The sequence below is a fragment of the Medicago sativa genome, chromosome 3 (genome assembly GCF_051527215.1).
Source record: "Medicago sativa cultivar Bolivia chromosome 3, Bolivia_mono, whole genome shotgun sequence".
NCBI lineage: Eukaryota > Viridiplantae > Streptophyta > Magnoliopsida > Fabales > Fabaceae > Medicago > Medicago sativa.
In genome coordinates, this window is record NC_140751.1 from 80,429,737 (window position 1) to 80,448,847 (window position 19,111).

Genomic DNA, 19,111 nt, shown 5'->3' on the forward strand with positions numbered 1-19,111 from the left:
CTTAAATTTATTTTGCTAGTAAATGATGGAGGGAAAAGAAAGAAGAAAAAGCCCAACCCAAAACCAAAAGAAACTCTGCGTTTTGCTTATAAATAAAGGAGAGGAGAAGAAATATACCTGAAACTGAAACTGAAACGTGATTCCTTCATTCCTTCCTTGCTTTCCTTCCAAAATGTCGAAACCTGAATTGGGACCACAACCGCAATCGAAATATGATTCGGAGTATGACGACTTTGCGAAATACTTCTCCATGTACGACGATGACGAGTTTGCGGAAGAGAGAGAGGCCATAGAAGAACTAATCGCTGACTATACAGAGAAGTCTCGCAACCTAAGTGTACGAAACTATCTATCTATCTATTTCAATTTGTTTTCAATTTTATCATGTTTGTTTCACTCTAATAATTTTGATGATGATTCTGCTGACTATACACAGGAGTTTGATGCTATCTATCATCCAGCCGTTCTAGAGCTATGTGGCTGTGTCGTACCCATTGACATAACCGAAGATCTTCGTCCTACTCTCGTTACTCTCTCCGACCTTGCTTTGAAGGATTACAATCAAAAGAATCAGGTACGTTACAATCTACTGTATGAATTAATGTTATATGTTAGTATATGTTGTTTATTCAATTATTCACTAAACTGATACTAATTGTTCTTCTTCTTGTTGAAATATGATGCACATTTCTAGATATTTCTAGAATACATTAGAGAAAACTAGAATAAGCTTAAAGTTATTATATGTTTCTAGATTGTTCCATTAATGTCTAGGTTAAGATGTAGCCTAGAAGCATCCAAAATATTCTAATGTAGAAAAGGCAAACAAAAGCCTAGATTATTCTAGTTCTAGAAACATCTATAAGCACCTATAAATAGACTTATATGGGTGCAATTGTATTCAAGCCTTTAAGCCTTTGAGATGCAATGTCAATAATATTGAAGGCTTCACCATATCACTAATGTGTCTCCTCCTACAATATGCTCATCACTAATGTGTGTCACTACCACTAGCTCACTCAAGCTCTATATTTTTCAACACTTCTTAATTATTAGGGTACAAGTTTTGTGTTTCATGACCTTGTCAAGTGTACCACTGCTATTGGCTGTGGTGGTGGTGATTTGTATTACATCACTTTTCAAGCTAAAGCAGAAGAAGATCCGTCCAGCAGCCATGCTATAACAACTTTCCAGGCCGAAGTTTGGGATGATGATGATGATGCCGATGAGGTCATATCGTGTGCCATTAAATTCTAATACACTACCTTGGTAATAATAATTCCATCTTTACATGTTTAATCTTTTCTTGGTTAATCAATCTTCTTGGAGATTAGTTTATAGTTCCTTTGAAATTGTATTTGATTTTGATATTTATAACAAGCTTCAACCATTTTATTTCTTCATGAAATTCACAATTATGAAAACTTGAAGTTTTTTGTTCAATCATTTCTTGCTTTACTTTCAAACTAGACTTTGTTTGTTGGAAATACTTTGGATGGTGATAAATGAAAGAAATTGTGTATTTCTCTTTATTCGGGCCTTTCTTCATGTTGTTATATTTTTCCCTTGTGATAGGCCACTATTACCTATCATTGCTAGAACTTGCTTTCCTCAGCAATGCTAGAACCTGTTTTTATTACAAGCAAGGAAAGAAATTTTTAGTTGCTTTGCTGTTTGTACTATGAAAAAGAATCATGCTGCTGTCCAGTTAAAAAGCTTTAATCTGCAGCATGATATTTTTATATTAGTTACTTTAACACTGAATTTTTGGCAAATCAAATCGGTTGTGGAGTCTGATTTTGTTAGCCATCTTCCAACTGCTAAAGAAAATGTTGCGCAGGGGATTAGGTGGCCATATAGATAATCAGAATTCGGTGAATATGCAAATCACCAGTTTTATGCAGTAGCATTATTACTATGCACATAATTGATAACTGAACTTGTATCAAGGTTTTAGTGTCAAGTTGATGTACTCACAGTAGTTAGACATATAGTACATTACAGACGTAACCCATTGCTAAAAGGAATCTAAGAATAAACCATGAAGCATTTGGTAATGCTTACACATCACAGATGTCTACAGGGTGAACAGTCCTGGATTTGATATTGCCTTTGTAGTTTGATATCAGGTCCCTCTCTCTTTCTTTTAATTGGGCTTTCTTAGTGTTGGTAGACGTTGCACTGTGATTAGACACCGTTATAACTTATACCTTGTATGTTTGAATAATGTTGATATCTTGAAATATAATTTAACCCTCATTCCTAAAATATGATTTTCTCAGCAACTTTGAAGCCAATTAACCTCTGATGCCCTCGTTATTCTATTACAGTGTTTTCTTATTCATTGTAACTTATCTCTATGGAAAGATAAATTTCCCAAAGTTTGTTGTAATAAATCAGAAGGATTATTCTATTGATTAGCTATATCTGACCAATTCTATCACTTTTACATTCAGGCTATCATGTAGTATGGATATTGATTAGCTGCAGTCAGATTTTCACACAGTCGGTTCAGTCATATAGTCCGAGACAGATATGGGAATAAAGAATGATTGTAGGTGTTGGGAATGAAATTCTGTATATTTTACTTACTTGTTCTAGTCCCAAGGAGTAGATGGCCATATGATATGAGTCATGTAGTCCGAGTCAGATATGGGAAGAAAGATTGATTAGTATATTAGTGAATTTGTAAATGGTTGAGAGTTCTGCAAAGAAAGATTGATTAGTATATTACTGAATTGTAAATGTGAGAGTCCTGCAAAGTCTGAATTTTGTATCTAAACTAGACAAATAGGTCGTTCCCATATCTAACTTTGAAATTTAAGTGACAGAATTTGGCAATTTAGACAGCTTTTTAATGTTTAATAAATTAGATGTTCCTTCTAAGTTGCTAATGACTCAATCAGTCTATTTTGGAAGACACCATGCAAGGATATTATCATATATTCTAGTTATTATGAAAATAATTTCTTCTTTCTTTTATCATATAAAATGTCGTCTGAGTATTTGTTATATGGTTTATAGTTTTGCGAAGTCCGAATTTTGCATCTAAACCAGGTAACTTGTGGCCATTTAGACTTTATTTTGCTAGTATCTATATTAGTGGTAGCTTGACTTTAGGTTTATAGTTTTGCAAAGTCCGAATTTTGCATCTAAACCAGGTAACTTGTGGCCATTTAGACTTTATTTTGCTAGTATCTATATTAGTGGTAGCTTGACTTTATTTTGCTAGTAAATGGTGGAGGGAAAAGAAAGAAGAAAAGGCCCAACCCAAAACCAAAAGAAACTCTGCGTTTTGCTTATAAATAAAGGAGAGGAGAAGAAATATACGTGAAACTGAAACGCGATTCCTTCATTCCTTCCTTGCTTTCCTTCCAAAATGTTGAAACCTGAATTGGGACCACAACCGCAATCGAAATACGATTCGGAGTACGACGACGATGACGACTTTGCGAAATGCTTCTCCATGTACGACGATGACGACTTTGCGGAAGAGAGAGAGGCCATAGATGAACTAATTGCTGACTATACAGAGAAGTCTTGCAACCTAAGTGTACGAATCTATCTATCTATCTATTTCAATTTATTTTTAATTTTATCATGTTTCGCTCACTCTACTAATTTTGATGATTCTGTACAACACAGCCGTTCGATGCTATCTATCATCCAGCCGTTCTAGAGTTATGTGGCTGTGTCGTACCCATTAACTTAACCGAAGATCTTCGTCCTACTCTCGTTACTCTCTCTGAGCTTGCTTTGAAGAATTACAATCAAAATAATCAGGTACGTTACAGTGTTATATGTTATATGCTGTTTATTCAATTATTCATCAACTAAACTGATAATAATTGTTCTTCTTAATTATTAGGGTACAAGTTTTGTGCCATTAAAATCTAATACACTACCTTGGTAATAATAATTCCATCCTTACATGTTTAATTTTTCTTGGTTAATCAATCTTCTTGGAGATTAGTTTATAGTTCCTATGAAATTGTATTTGATTTTGATATTTATAACAAGCTTCAACCATTTTATTTCTTCATGAAATTCACAATTATGAAAACTTGAAGTTTTTTGTTCAATCATTTCTTGCTTTACTTTCAAACTAGACTTTGTTTGTTGGAAATACTTTGGATGGTGATAAATGAAAGAAACTGTGTTTTTCTCTTTATTTGGGGCTTTCTTCATGTTGTTAGATTTTTTTCCCTTGTGATAAGACACTATTACGTATTACCTATCATTGCTAAAACTTGCTATCCTCAGCAGCGCCAGAACCTGTTTTTATTACAAGCAAGGAAAGAAATTTTTATTTGCTTTGCTGTTTGTACGTTGAAAAAGAATCATGTTGCAGTCTGGTTTAAAAAGCTTTAAATTTATATTAGTTGCTTTAACACTGAATTTTTGGCAAATCAAATTGTTGTGGAGTCTGATTTTGTTAGCCATCTCACAACTGCTAAAGAAAATGTTGCGCAGGGGATTAGGTGACCATATAGATAATCAGAATTCGGTCAATATGCAAATCACCAGTTTTATTCGGTAGCAATATTACTATGCACATAATTGATAACTGAACTTGTATCAGGGTTTTAGTGTTAAGTTGATGTACTCACAGTAGTTAGACATATAGTACATTACAGACGTAACCCATTGCTAAAAGGAATATAAGAATAAACCATAAAGCATTTGGTAATGCTTACATATCACAAATGTCTACAGGGTGAACAGTCCTAGATTTGATACTGCCTTTGTAGTTTGATATCAGGTCTCTCTCTTTTTCTCTTAATTGGGCTTTCTTAGTGTTGGTAGACGTTGCACTGTAGTTAGACGCTGTTATAACTTATAACTTGTATGTTTGAATAATGTTGATATCTTGAAATATAATTTAACCTCCATTCCTAAAATATGATTTCCTCAGCAACTCTGAAGCCAAAATTACCATTAGTTCTTGTGCTATCCTTATTCTATTACAGTATTTCCTTATTCATTGTAACTTATCTCTATGGAAAGATAAATTTCCCAGAGTTTGTTCTGATAAATCTATCTTATCATGTTCGAAAGATAAATTTCCCAGAGTTTGTTGTAATAAATCAGAAGGATTATTCTAGTAATTAGCTATATCTGACCAGTTCTATCACTTTTATATTCAGGCTATCGTGGAGTACGGATATGGATTAGTTGCAGTCAGATTTTCATACAGTCAGTTCAGTCATATAGTCTGAGACAGATATGGGAAGAAAGAATGATTAGTATATTAGTGAATTTGTAAATGGTTGAGAGTTCTGCAAAGAAAGATTGATTAGTATATTACTGAATTTGTAAATGTGACAGTCCTGCAAAGTCTGAATTTTGTATCTAAACTAGACAAATAGGTCGTTCCCATATCTAAACTTTGAAATTTAAGTGATAGAATTTGGCAATTTAGACAGTTTTTAATGTTTAATTATAAATTAGATGCTCCTTCTAAATCGCTAATGACTCAATCAGTCTATTTTGGAAGAGACCTTCTAGGATATTATTTGTTCTAGTTTCTATGAAAATTATGTCTTTTTTCTTTTGTCAGATAAAATGTCTTCTGAGTATTTGTAACATAACATGGTTTATAGTCTTGCAAAGTCTGAATTTTGTATCTAAACCAAGCAACTCGCGGCCATTTAGACAGTTTCTTAATGCTTGCTTCTGAGTTGCTTGTGGCTCAGTCAGTTATTATGATAGACACTATACTAGGATGTTCTTTTTTTTGTATGAGTATTTGTAACACGATTGATAGTCTTGCAAAGTCTGAATTTTGTATGTAACCAGGCAACTCACGTATGCAGTTTTTTTTTGTGTGTGATTACTAATTAGATGTTTGCTTCTTTCTGAGTTGCTGGTGGCTCAGTCAGTTATTTAGCTGGCATCATAGAATAATATTGTCATTTTTTTCTTGTTCATAACATTGTCATTTGTTTTGGTTCTTATGAAAATAATGTCTTTGTTTTATGAGGAAAAATTTATATCTTCGTTGAGTATTGGTAATATGGATCTTAGTCTTGCAAAGTCTGAGTTTTGTATCTAAACTAGGCAACTCATGGGTTGATCCCAAATCTAAATCTCATATCATGCACTATTGTGAGATAACAAAGGGAACATTTCCATGTCCGATTCTCTAATCTTATGACCAAGTCTCTCCAAAGACATAACGAAAAGGAAGGAGATAGAGAGGCCTGTTTAACGTATCCTCTAGTAAACTCAATAAGATCAACAATCGATTCATTCCATTTGATTCGGAGAAAAGCAGATGGGATACAATGAGATATGCCTTATAATTATCGGGAAATGCCAAGCTGGTTTATATAAGACATGATACAAATCCATTCAAGACAATCATAACTTTTCTCAAGGTAAAGCTTAATAAATCATTAAGCTTTTGCGTGCAAATGCCTAAAAGAATAAGTAACCTGCAAATCAATAACATTATCAATAATGCTCCGACCAGGGATAAAGCTATTTTGATTTTGCGAGATTACGTAAAACAAAATGTAACAAGAAATAACCTGGGTCACACACTCACACTTCACAAAGCAACGAGCCTAGAATGAGATATGGAAGGCTCATTTTTACAGGAATCAAAGTAATAACAGTCTTATTAGCATCTTAAATCCATATTGGCTCAGCAATACAACGAGACACATTTGTAAAAAAACATACGTGACACAAAATCAAACAACGTCTGCTTGATATTATGCCACTGATTCTTGAAGAAGGGAAGATGTAAACTGAGGTTTTTCATACCAAATAAAGCACTACGAATCTCTTCCATTGAAGGGAAACCAACTTTCCAAGCATATCTGAAATTGCACCTTGAATACATGGAAACCTGACCTAAATACTGGTAGTGTGCATTTGCATCTATACTATAGTATGTAAAGAGAATAATAAGAGCTGGTTTCTTACTGCATTAGTCGTGGCATCAATTCCATACGCGTTCATTTAATTTATATGTATAATTGTCGTTTGTGTCATTATTAACTTTTTATGTTTTGAAAACTCTATTTCCATGTTGGTTACTGTGGGGAAGATTTGTTTAGATGACGCAGATGAAAGAAGCTCCATGAGGAATAACTGAATAAGACTTGGAATTTGTAGGAAGTATTTTAAAGTTGAATTTTGCTAGGAAGCTTGTTTTGTTTAGTTGTTTTAGTGCTATAGAATTTTAATCGATTTGATCTCCTTTTGTAAAGTGGTATACTTGGTACTCTTAAGTGCAGTCAATCTTCTTAGTAAGCTCCTTCAAAAAAATAAAAAATAAATCTTCTTAGTAAGCATTTAGTATGAGATGTCACAAATTTTCACGCATACATTTTGCAAAAATTGTCTCTGGCTCTCTGCAATACAAAACATTGCAGACTTCACATGATTTTGACGCATGTTATCATTTTGATATTCACATGAGAAGGGAACTAAAATTTTGTAATTCGGATTTTCCATGAATGGAACTCGGATATCATTTGTTTTTAGGGAAAAATTCATTAACCAATTCAGTTGTTTATGTGCACGCATCATTTTAAACGTAAACAACACATGGAAATCATAATGTAACAAAAAATATGTGTCTTTGTAAAGTTTTTGAAAGATTTAACTAAATATTTAAAAGTATATGTATATATTTATATAATCTAATACACATTCTTTAAAAAAAATCTAATAAACATTTAGGTACTAGTAAAGTTTATTTTTCATTAGATTCTATAATTATATATATCAACCTATTAATCTTTTATGTACACTGGCACCCATTGGACTCAAAATAAACAAATAAATTGAATTTAGAGTGTATTAAAAAGAGATCTTGCTAATATGTGTCATGATCAACCTTGTTGAAGAATAAAATAAATTAAGTTTGTAGTATAAATATTTTTTTAAACTTTCAAGAAATTAAAATATACCAATTTCAATTATTTTTATTTATTCTTAAGAAAACCAATTTCAATTCAATATTGTTATATTTGGTACTTTAACAAGTGTCTTTAGAACACTTGTTTAACACTAGTATCTTATAAAAGTTATCTTTAACATAACTTAAGATATTGATTTCATTAAATATTAACCATGCACATGTTTAACACATTAACTCACGTTGAGCATAATGAAAGGAATTTCCAATTTTAAATTATTAAATTAATATTATTTTAAGATATTAACAATGACACATTAAAAAAAGTCACTTTAAACTTGCTATGTGGACTTTCATTAAAAAGCAAGAACTTAAAAGAAAATTGGGTAAGGATTAAAATGAAATAAGATATATTTATAGGGAATAAAAACTTATTTAACCTTTTTCTAATACCAAATTATATCATTTTTGTAGAGTTTACTTGGTGATGCGTATTTGAAGTTAAAATTTTATCTCACTAACGAAATCATTTAAAAACGGGAATAAAATTATAAAAAAAATAATCCAATTTTTGATATGATATGTTAAAAGTAATAATTGACCCCAAAGGATTGAATGTTAAAATAGTTGAGCTAGCAAGCATGATTTTTTTTTTTTGTGGTGTCCAGGGTTCGAACCCCAAACCTTTCATATATTATGCATTGTCCTTAATAACTGAGCTAACAAGCTTGATTATCAAGGGGGTTCGGGCCTCAACTAGTTTCCTTGATAGTTGATACAAAGGCAAATGTACTTTTCTTTATAACTAAAATTCTTGTGGACTACTAGTTTTGTCAACCAGGACCTAAATAAAACATTTATCAATAATCAAACACATCTTATATTTGGTTCGGAAGCATAACTTTTGCTTATATTTTGGTTTCAATATTATCTACAGCATATTCCTCTCAATTTAGTTCAGCCATTCAAAAATGAATTTGAGATGCAACTCTTCATTGTGTTTCTTATCCTAAGTAGAGGAGGGAACAGGAGGCATATAATGACAGCTCTTAGTATTAAAATGCTCCAGTGGGTAGTGCATTCAAATGAATTTTCTGTTAAATTACTAACCAAACTTTATAATTTCCACATGTCCCGACAAATCCACGACCGATGACCTTCGCCTTGAACTCACTCCCCTCTGCAAGCTTTGCGTTAGACAATTACAATGCTGAGAATCAGGCAGGTTTCAATACTTATTATTACTGTAATCTTATGATGATTATGGTATGTTTATAGTGTAAACTAATTGTTCTAAGAACATCTCTTGCTATATAGGTTACAAGAGATGAATCAAGTGCTCTAGCAAGATACCGTGCATACGGACGGGAGAGCGCGTTGTACCAATATATTTATCTAATGCTTCGCTTACGTCAACATAATGAAACCAATCAAATGATGTTTAATCCCTGGCACCAAAGTATTCTAATGTCCTTATAGTGTGATTCATAGATGATGTTAAACCGAAGAATTCCGAGATACAATTTTGGATATGTTATTCAAGAGTGTAATTACTTTCATTTTCGTTTTCCTGTTTAAACTCTCATGTATAGTTCACTATGTGACTAGTTAAAATGATTGATCACGGTGTGTGTTTGGAAACACATTTGTCAATCCCATACCGCATCCTAATGCACTTTCGTCGAGAAAATCTAAAGGACGGTGAAGTACCGGGGAGGGTGAAGGCAGCGAATGAGGAGGAGGTGGCTTCAGCAGAATCTAGGGAGGGAGAGGTGGCTAGAAGTGAGTGTGTTTTGTTTTTTCTTCGACGAGGAGGATGATGTCAATCATAGGTCTAACTTTTTTGCAGACCTAGAGATTGATAAGGGTAAGCCTAGTGATAAGTCAACAGATAGGACAAGAGGACAGAAGGAAGGGCAATATGAGACTTCTATACATAAGTTAACGCAGTAGAAAAAATAGAACACATTAACTAACGTTGTTGAGGATAATGAAAGGAATTGGAAGAATGTTGGCTGAAAAACATCAGTAATTTACAAATATAACCTCATCGGCAGTTAACTGCCATTACCGATGAATTATAATGGACGACAGTTAATTGTCAATGGGCATTTACGTCTTTTTCTGATGTGTTTCAGTCTTGTGAGAAGTGTATACAATAATTTTCAAGGAATTTCCAATTTTAAAAGGGATAAGAGCAATTTTCTAGTCAGTGGGCCTGGGCGGGTTAACAAAGCAAGACTAGCCCAGACTAATATTAAATTAAAGGCTAAACTGCACTTTTCGACCCCTAAGTTTCAAAAGGTTGCGATTTTGGCCCCCTATTTAAAAAAATTACAATTTTGGTCCCCTTCGTCCCAAAATTGCTGAGAAGAAGCCACGTGTCCCAAAAAAGGGGCCATAATCGCAACTTTTTGAGAAGATAAGGGGTCAAAAGATCATATTTCCCTTATGTTAGGGGGTCAAAAGAGCATATTTCCCTAAACATAGGGGGTCACTTTTGTCATTTTTTTTAATAGAGGGCCAAAATCACAACTTTTTAAAACTTAAGGGGTGAAAAGTGCACTTTAGCCTAAATTAAATAAATAAATAAAGAGGAAAGGTGTTTTGGTTTAGGTTAGATATTTGTGAATTGTGATTCCTTCCTTCCTTCAGTTTGTTTTGCAGAATGTCGACAAATTTGGATACCCCCTTGTTCAGTGTCAACCGACCAGCTCCAGAAAGCTGCGATGAAAGAGGGAAGCGGGTGAAATGGGAACCAAAACCAAAACCAAAACCGAAATCGAAAAAATATGAATGGGAATCGAAACGCGTTGAAGATCTTGAGATGAGTGACTTCTCTATGTATGACGATGACATTGAGCCTTTTATGTTTATATGCGCGCGCTTTATTTACAAGAATAAGGCCCAGATTCAAAAAGATAAGGAGATTGAAGTAGCCATGGCTGAGTATGATGAGTGCTCTCGCAACCTAAGTGTAAGTAACTCAACTATCTATCTTAATTTTAATTTTAATGATTCATTCTGGACAACACAACACAACACAGGTGTTCGATGCTATCCCCGTTCCAAAAATCTCAGGAAAATGTGGCGGTGTCGGTCCCCTTCCTATGACCGATGATCGTCGCCTTCGTCTCACTCCCGTCTGCAAGCTTGCGTTAGACAATTACAATGCTGAGAATCAGGCAGGTTTCAATACTTATGATGATTATAGTATGTTTATGTTTATTTATTCATTCATTGATCATCTAATATACTATTTTTATTTTTATTTTTTAGGGTCCAAATTTCGTTTTTGTTGACGTTGTCAAGACAACCTATAGACCTGGTGGTTTCTATTACATTACCTTTCAAGCACAAGAAGAAATTCCCAACAGCTCTGTTATAGCTTTTCAGGCCGAAGTCAGGATTTGGAGGACTGAGCCACCTATCATCAAGTCGTGTGCCATTAAAACTACTTAACACACTCACCATGGTAACATAATTGCTGATACCAGAGTTTATAGTTGCCTTTTCTTTCATCATATTTACTTTTAACTTCATCATGTTTCTAGGCTACCCTAAATCCAAATAGACTATGTTGCTAAATTAAATGCATCATCTGAGAAAACAGTTCCTTTACTGTTTATCTCATTTTTGCCCAAAAGATATGGGAAAAAAAGGATTTAGAGGGATTCAATCCCTAAACCTTTACGCTGCAAAAACGATGCTTAACCACTGTTCCATCATTTTTCTAATAACACATGTAATGTATGTATATTAATGTGATCTTATGCTGATTACAACATTAAGTCGTGTGCCATTAAAACCTAATAACACCATGGTAACAATATTATCCATTCCTTACATCACGTTTAATCTTTTCTTCGTTAATAAATCTTCTCGTAGTTTAGTTTATAGTTCCTTTGAAATTGTATTTGATTTTGATATTGGTAATAAGTGTCAATCATTTTATCTCTTCATGAAATTCACAATTATGAAAACTTGAAGTTGATAACTTATATTTTCAAGACAGAGAATACAACTTTTTTAACTGAGATGATAAATAGTGATATAAATGCTTAGGTTTCTACTGGTGTGTCTGCATCCCATGTAAATTTCTTTTGTAGTTTGCTCATGTATTGAATGAATTGAATTGACTGTATCTTGTTTTATCTATCTCCGAGAGTAGGTATCTAATTCCACTTTGCTTTTGAAGTGTACGAAACACATGTATAAACAGTTAATTCAGCCTAGTAGGATTTTTTATTAAAGATTAAAGAATGCATAGGAAATTTTGAGAATTGAGTAGATATTATCGTTTTTTTTTTTTTGGGAAACAGTAGATATTATTGTTGCTTATTGAATTATAAATTTTAACATTGAGATTTAGCATGTGGAATTTGTATCATCAGTTATTTGTGTATTATGCTTTCTTGTGTGAACTAAAGGCACCTGCTGTAATCCATGATTCAAACGTTGCCATCAATTATTATTGGCGTTTTAAATTCATGTACGGCAATCGTTGATTCTGCAAAACTGAAACAGAGCATTAGATCTTATGCTGATTTCTGCAATGCAAGTCATGCTTGTAGGGACATGTAACTTTTCATTTTACCTCCATGAAGCTCACTGATATATCCCCATGGTTTACCCCCTAACCCTAATTTTTTTATTCATTTCACAGGAAATTATGTCCCAATGCATCCACCTGCTGTGAATTTACCTTCCATGAATCTGATTCTGGTTATGTATGAACCCAAGCAAGCTTGGACAAACTTCTGGGTGTAGTGAATTAAATGTGGTGTTTATGTAGATGTTTGCTAGAACATTTGGGATTTTAACCTCGTGTGTCATGTTATTTCACACCAACGAATGTCACTAACACTAATGTTTGTCATTTATCTTTAAAATCGGATGACATTTCCCGACGCTTGATATGAATATATGCAAGTCTTGAATCCAATAGTTTCATTTGTTTCTTAATTTGAGCCACACAGTACATTAAATTGCTTCAAGGACAAGAGACATCGTTTCTCATTTTTGGGATACTGAACATTTTAGGCAATTTGTATATATGATATTACACACTAGTGAGAAATGGATTTTAAGCGAGGGAGAGGTCTTATTGTTAGCCATTAGATGAAAATGAAGGGATTAGAATAAAACATCATTTATAATTGCAAAGACTAGTTTATAGTTGCTAAGCTTCAGCCAGTTTTTGTTTTTCTATCATTGAATTCGCTTTTATGAAAAATTTAACTTAATTTCCAGGCTAGCCTAAATCCAAAGAGACTATGTTGCTAAAAACATCATCCAAGAAAGAGTTCCATTACTGTTTATATCATTTTCTTTGAACACCACTTTTTGTTGCGTTTTATTTGGAAGCTGCTTTATGTTTTTTCCTATTGACTTCATAAGTCGGCCTTTTTTCCGCCTCACATTAAAAATGCACCATTTTCTTTAAAATAGACTGAATTTAAGTTAGGCATTAACACAAATAAGTTTAATAAATAACCTTGAGCCGCAATTTGGTTATGTAATTCAAATCACCCCTTTCAAATACGCGTTGGGATGTGCTTGAAATACCCCAATTGAGATAAGGTAAGATTTTTATTTGGAATTAAAGAAATTTGAGATTTGGTGTTCTGAAATTTTAATTTTTAGAGAAAAATTTGAATGAACATGGCTGAAATCGTCTAATGCAATTACAATACGTCTGTACATGCAATTACAATACGTCTGTATACGTGAATAAAGGTCAGGTAGTGATTGTGGTATGCTGTTGTTGAGGAGGCAGGCACAACAATTTTGTGACCACGATTGCGGATGAGAGCCACAATTTGAGACCTTGAACACCACTTTAAAACTTACAAGTCTGAAGTGTTTTTCTCATTCCATGTACATATGCTATGGCTGTAAACAGGGCTGGAAATGTATGTTGAGTCAAATTTGGTTCAGTTTGGTCTGATAATTTGATCACAAGAAGAAATTCCCAATACTTGTCACCTCCAACTCAATGGTCCAATTTGACTTCTCAGCCTCATCGGCCTGCACTCATAGATGTGGTCCTGTGGTGGCTGCGCTTAACAGCTATAACTAGGTTCGAACATCATGTCGCTGTCCAGTGTCTAGTAAATTTGATGCAGGGTACAGAATTTAGTTTCGTGTCTCTCCCTCCCACTCTGTAAATTTTGTAGATCCTCGCAAACTATGATGATGACATTTGAGGGAAAACTTGTGCTTTTTAGTAATTTTTCTTTTTTCAAAAATTGTAATCTCACTATAATGGTGTTACATCCTTGCCATTGTCCCCAACCATTTTGTTTTTAACATAATGCACTTTATCTTTGAATGATTTGTTCTGGCTAAAGTATATGCACCTCATACTATTTAGTTGAATGCAAGTTTTATATTTACCTTCATTGAATCAAGATATCATCATAGATTCATAGTATATCCCTTCCCTTAATTCTTTATTCCTTTTGTAGGAAATCATGTCCACTATATCCACCCGCTTTGAAACTGGTTTTGGTTGTGGCCGAAAGCATGGTGGTCGGTGAAAGATCGGGCACACGTATGTGTATGGACAATAGTTAAACTGACTGTTTCTCTGTAGTAGGTATACAATGCTATAACATTTTAGGATTTTGACAATGTTTAATTTGGAATCTTGTGGACAAGTGGGTTACGTTGCTAATTTGATTTTAGTGTTAATAGACATTTTTTGAGAAGAGGCTTACAAATTTTATTTTTTAAAATTTTAGTAATAGTAATTATTTGTGAGAATTTATTTTAGAATTAAAGCAATTGATATCTATCATTATAGTTTCTAAAACAGTTACACAACAAAATTCTGTAATATGAAAGTTTTTTTTGGGTCAATAGTTTAGAAGAGTTCAACTATTAAAGTCGCAGAAAATCCGCTTAGAATGCTGATGTGTTAAGATAACTCAAAAGTGGGTCATTTGAAAATTAGTCATTTTTATTAACCGTATTTGATCGTAATATGAACATAAGTTGATGCATATGGATAATTTAGCACGATTGTAGATTAGAGTTGTTAAAATGAAATTTGGCGCGAATGTCTTTTTTTCATGGGCAAAAGTTTTGGCAAACCACAAACAAGCATAAGAAATGCTCACAATAGGCACAATTTAATACACAAACTTGCAGCTACAAACAGATCACACCAATATACTTGATTGCATCACAGATGCACAATCATTATATTGTCACATTCATCATTCTGTTAAAAGTACGAGTATATGATATAATGATAGACAACAATGCTTTATCTTTCCAAGACTCTTCACATGAAACGTAAAATTGAAACGATCAAAAGTATTTCAATCACCTTCCCAAAATTACCTCTAAAGTAGAACCAAATCCTCCCTAGTAACTGTCGTCTTCCACGACTCCTCATCACTTGTACAAATTGCTATCGGCATCACCTTCGTCTCTGCTCACATTACTTTTGTTGCTTATATTACTGGTACTACCTTTGGAGTTTGTTGTTGCCAGTATCATCTCACCTTTCTAATAGTCGTTGCAACTAACACAAACACTTCTTCTACAACCTAGTACAATACATGGATGACCTCGTCGTGCATTTTAGAGTAGTGCTGCATTACAAGATAACCGTGTCTTTGCAAATGCAATGTTAGAAAAAGAAAGTAAAAACTCATGAGGAAGAAGGACTCGCGAAAGACAAAATAGAAATCCCCTCCAGACTTTTAAAAAAATCAATTACTATCAAAACAATGATATTGCCCCCTTTTCAATTTTTGACCCTGAGAGTGAGAGATAAAAAGATGAGACAGTGTTGTGAATTTGGATTCAAAATCACACCAACAAACTTGAATGTATGGAGCAAAAGTAAGTAGCAATCAAAACCATTGGTCTCTTTTGTGGCATTGGTTTTTTGGGAGACACATTGACTTCCCTTGTTCGCAGTATGAGTGGATTGTGGAACCATATTTTCTAGATTCCCAAACCACCTTAGGTCTAGTTTCTAACATATTTTCTACCATATGTGTTACTCAAACTCTCTATAATCTCGTCATTTTTAATTATATTTCGTGTCTTAACACACATCCAACACAACATTCTCATATCTGCTACACTTATTTTATGTTCATGTTAGTCATGATGGATAAAAAGGTTTTGCTATATTTTCTTTTTCTTTTTTAAAAGGCTTAATAGCAGTTTTGACCCCCTATGTTTACAGAAGTTGCGATTTTGGCCCCCTAATTAAAATAATTCGATTTTGTCCCCATATGTTTTGCCCCCTTTGCACTTTTGGCCCCAGGCCAATTTTGACCAAGTCAATGCTGACGTGGCGCCACATGTGTAATTTTTTATTTATATTTTTTTAATTAAAAAATATAAAAAAAATTAAATTTTTCTATTAAAAAATAAAAAAAAAGTATTTTTTTAATTAAAAAAATTTTAAAAAGTATTTTTTTATTTTTTTAATAATTATAGAAAAAAAAAAAATTACACATGTGGCGCCTCGTCAGCATTGACTTGGTCAAAATTGACCTAGGGGGCCAAAAGTGCAAAGGGGGCAAAACATAGGGGGCCAAAATCGAATTATTTTAGTTAGGGGGCCAAGATCGCAACTTCTTGAAACATAGGGGGTCAAAACTGCTATTAAGCCTTTTTAAAAGGCCAAAGAAAATATATATATATATATATATAAACAAAGCAATCAAAGTATAAGGAGTGTTATAATTTAAAAGTTACATACTTAGTTGACAAGACATACGACATCATCAAACAAAAAGCAAAAAACTGAAAATCAAAGTGCATGTAGAGCAACTCCTAAACATATAAGAGATTGTGTGCTCCATGGATGAAAATATAAGAGATATTTTAACTTTGGATTTAATCCAAAACCATATCAAAGTAGAACCATTTCCAAAGTTGTATTTTTAAACAATCATGTGTACGGAATACATGTGATTTTTTTTTTAGTGTTGAGGTTCGAATTCCGTACATTATGTATTGTGTTTGCCAATTGAGCTAAGCTCACGGGGATAATACATTTTATTTCTAATTTTAATTAAATTGAACTTAATTTCAATATAAAATTTAAAACAAATCTAATCAAATTCTTAAATAAGTAATAAATTAAATCTAAACTAATTCTAATTTAGTTTTTTTAAAGATAATTCTAATTTAGTTCTCAATTAAAAAATATAGTAATAGTAATTAAAATAACAACACAAAAAAATGATAAAATTTAGTTAAAAAAATTTAATTTAATTTTCATCGTGATAGAAACCAACGACGATCTTGTGTTTGTTTGAGGGTAATAAAAATAATTCCAAGGAATCTAAGGCTGGAATTAAACATTCCTTTGTTTGGTAAGTGGGAACCACACAAATATGTCCAGGAATACAATTTTCCCAGGAAAACCATCTACCCACGTTTTCCCCCATTTCTTCCCCACGTTCACCCTTTTTTCCATCCCTTTTATTCCCATGAGATAGCTTGGGAAAGTTTTATTCCCAGGAAATGGAAACCCATGATCTTGAATAAAATACCATATTTGCCCTTGTCATTCCCGCTAAATTTTTCTCTGCTATTCCCGCTAATTTTTTCACCCATGATCTTCTATAAAAAAAAGAAACCCATGATCTTTGTAGTGTTCATCAACTGCTTGCTGTTTGGGTTTTGGATTTCACTCTTCTCTTCAAGGTACCATCTAATTTCATTTTAATTTTCCATTACTCAACATAGATTTGGTGATTTAAATCATTTCTCTGTTTTTTGTCTTCTGATGTTGCTTATTGCTTTGTTACTAAATGAATTTGTCCTTTCTTTGCTTGCTTATTGCTTCTGATGTCGCATCATTTATCTGTTTGCTTTTTGTTCTTTTTTTGTGAGAATTTTAACCCAGCTTTGTTACTTAATGAATTAGTCATGTACAGATTCAATTGTTTTAAATTGTAGATTTAATACTCAAATAAAATGCTAATACGGGGAAGTTATGTATCAGATTTTTAAATTGTAGATTTTAAAGTGTATGAACTATGAAGTATATATCAGAATTTAACTCCTCTAAAATAAGTGAAAAAAGAAAATAGCTGTTATATATGTATGTGGCAGGATTATGGCAGGCAGTGCAGCATGCGGTTCAGTCCACATCAACAGAAGCTGAAGCTATTTTCCTCCTATTGAAGCAGCTTCAATCGGAACTTCGTCACAGGCTAGCAGCTATAGTTTGGAGCATTTGGATGCACCGTAATTTAAAACTTTGGCAGGACAAGAATGAATCATGTGCTCAAGTGGTGGATCGGGCTCGACACGTCACAGAGGAATGGTTGGCAGCTAATTCTTCACCAAGACAGCAGCACGGTACTACTATTTCTGCTGATGTCATGCCTTCTCGCATTGTTGTTCAGCAGCAGCTGCTGCCCACTAGTGTTCCAGGCATCACTCATTTGCAGAAACCACTCCCGGGTCGTTTAAAATGTAACATTGATGCGGTGTTTTCCACTGTTTTGAACCGGGTTGGGATATGCATGTGTTTACGCGATGATGAAGATGCTTATATGTTAGCTAAGACCATGAGTCTCTCGCCCCTGGTGTCTGTCAATGTAGGGGATGCACTTGCTTTCTATCATGCATTACAATGGATACGAGACATGGGGTTCGACAATGTTGATTTTGTGCTTGACTCTAAGACAACATCTGATGCAATTTCATCGAATATCATTGATGTCACGAAGCTCGGCCAAATAATTGCAGCATGCCAAGATACTCTTTCTTCATCTTTCACAAACTCCAGGGTAGAGTTTAATCGGCGACAAACTCCAGGGATTAAAGAAATAAAGAACCAAAGTAGATTAAGTAGGATTAGCAGGATTAGGAGAAAAAGATGACTGTGATGAAGGTAGAACAAGTGATGGAGACATAGGTGGATTACATATTATATAGACCAGATCACCAAATGGAAATATGCATTATCCACTTTAACTTGTAAAGGAAATTAATGTATATTTTCAAACTGATAATAAAAAAGTATGTAAATAATGTTAAATGACCAAAGAAGCACAAAGCTGATACAAATTATTGTGCATATATGCTTAAATTAGATTATTGATTATTGATTATTGATATGCTTAAATTAAATTATTTGTCAAATTATATTGATACAAATGTCTTGATGATTGAATTAGCTATTAAATTGAATGAATTACTCGACATTAATCAATTGAAAGTAACTTCAGGCCTTCAAACTTTAAAATA

General features: G+C 33.3%; 2 protein-coding genes and 2 long non-coding RNA genes across 5 annotated transcripts; all 4 read left to right on the forward strand.

The window, feature by feature from the left end:
* Positions 1–15: 15 nt before the first annotated feature.
* Positions 16–2,886, forward strand: LOC146940718 (uncharacterized). Its single transcript, XM_085754441.1, has 4 exons — positions 16–337; positions 437–574; positions 1,057–1,269; positions 2,457–2,886. Exons 1-3 carry the CDS (start codon positions 173–175, stop codon positions 1,255–1,257), a joined length of 504 nt encoding a protein of 167 aa, XP_085610567.1. The 5' UTR covers positions 16–172; the 3' UTR covers positions 1,258–1,269; positions 2,457–2,886.
* A 992-nt stretch (positions 2,887–3,878) lies between these two features.
* LOC146940719 (uncharacterized) lies at positions 3,879–5,465 on the forward strand. Its single transcript, XR_015032139.1, has 2 exons — positions 3,879–3,909; positions 5,148–5,465. It is a non-coding gene; the product is annotated as an uncharacterized LOC146940719 (long non-coding RNA).
* Positions 5,466–10,480: 5,015 nt separating this feature from the next.
* LOC146940720 (uncharacterized) lies at positions 10,481–14,581 on the forward strand. Of its 2 annotated transcripts, none has more exons than XM_085754437.1 (4): positions 10,481–10,850; positions 10,921–11,058; positions 11,153–11,348; positions 14,344–14,581. In XM_085754437.1, the coding sequence occupies exons 1-3, from the start codon at positions 10,542–10,544 to the stop codon at positions 11,333–11,335; spliced, it is 630 nt and encodes a 209-aa protein (XP_085610563.1). In that variant the 5' UTR covers positions 10,481–10,541; the 3' UTR covers positions 11,336–11,348; positions 14,344–14,581. The 2 variants fall into 2 exon arrangements, with proteins under 2 accessions (XP_085610563.1, XP_085610562.1); XM_085754436.1 differs by lacking the exon at positions 14,344–14,581 and adding an exon at positions 12,540–12,818 and having other exon boundaries at positions 10,482–10,850.
* Positions 14,582–17,268: 2,687 nt separating this feature from the next.
* On the forward strand, positions 17,269–18,910 carry LOC146940721 (uncharacterized). Its single transcript, XR_015032138.1, has 2 exons — positions 17,269–17,557; positions 17,969–18,910. It is a non-coding gene; the product is annotated as an uncharacterized LOC146940721 (long non-coding RNA).
* The last annotated feature ends 201 nt before the right edge of the window (positions 18,911–19,111 follow it).